At 76.9% G+C, this 402-nt stretch overlaps 1 protein-coding gene across 1 annotated transcript in view; it reads right to left on the bottom strand.

Moving 5' to 3' along the window:
- SLC2A11 (solute carrier family 2 member 11) overlaps window positions 1-77 on the bottom strand; it is an 18,767-nt gene extending 18,690 nt beyond the window's left edge. Inside the window, exon 1 of the mRNA XM_026660546.2 lies at window positions 6-77. Within this exon, the coding sequence (XP_026516331.1) occupies window positions 6-62 (57 nt within the window). The 5' untranslated portion in view covers window positions 63-77. The remainder of the gene's footprint in view (window positions 1-5) is intronic.
- Window positions 78-402: the final 325 nt, after the last annotated feature.

The following is a 402-nucleotide window of genomic DNA, read 5'->3' as shown; positions in this document are numbered from 1 at the left end:
GTCACCTGGGCCTGCGCTCCGCGGTTCAGCCCCTCTTCTTCCTCCTCCTCCTCTTCCTCCATCCCGGGCTCGGGCTCGAGCTCCGCACGCCGCGCTCCGGACAGGCTGGAGCCGGCTCCTGCAGGGCGGGCCCGGCAGGGACAAGGAGCCGGGCACTCGCCGCAGCTCCTCCCCCGCAGCGCGGCAGCCCGCCCCCGGGGCCTGGGCCTGGCTGGCAGCGCTGCGGCAGAGCCCGCCTGGGCAGAGACACCTGCGGGGGTCATGGCCTTTGCCGGGGCCGTGTGCGCCCTCCAGTGCCAGCTGTGTCCCGGCCAGGGGCCTGGCCCAGCCCCCCCGACCCTGCGTGCCTCGGCCGGGCTCCTGCCCCCTGCCCGGCCTTCCCGCAGCCCTTGGGAGCCCAAC

This window comes from Terrapene carolina, unplaced genomic scaffold (assembly GCF_002925995.2).
Source record: "Terrapene carolina triunguis isolate 2854851 unplaced genomic scaffold, T_m_triunguis-2.0 Scaffold790, whole genome shotgun sequence".
In the NCBI taxonomy this organism is placed as follows: domain Eukaryota; kingdom Metazoa; phylum Chordata; order Testudines; family Emydidae; genus Terrapene; species Terrapene triunguis.
This window is presented reverse-complemented; position numbering and strand designations above follow the sequence as displayed.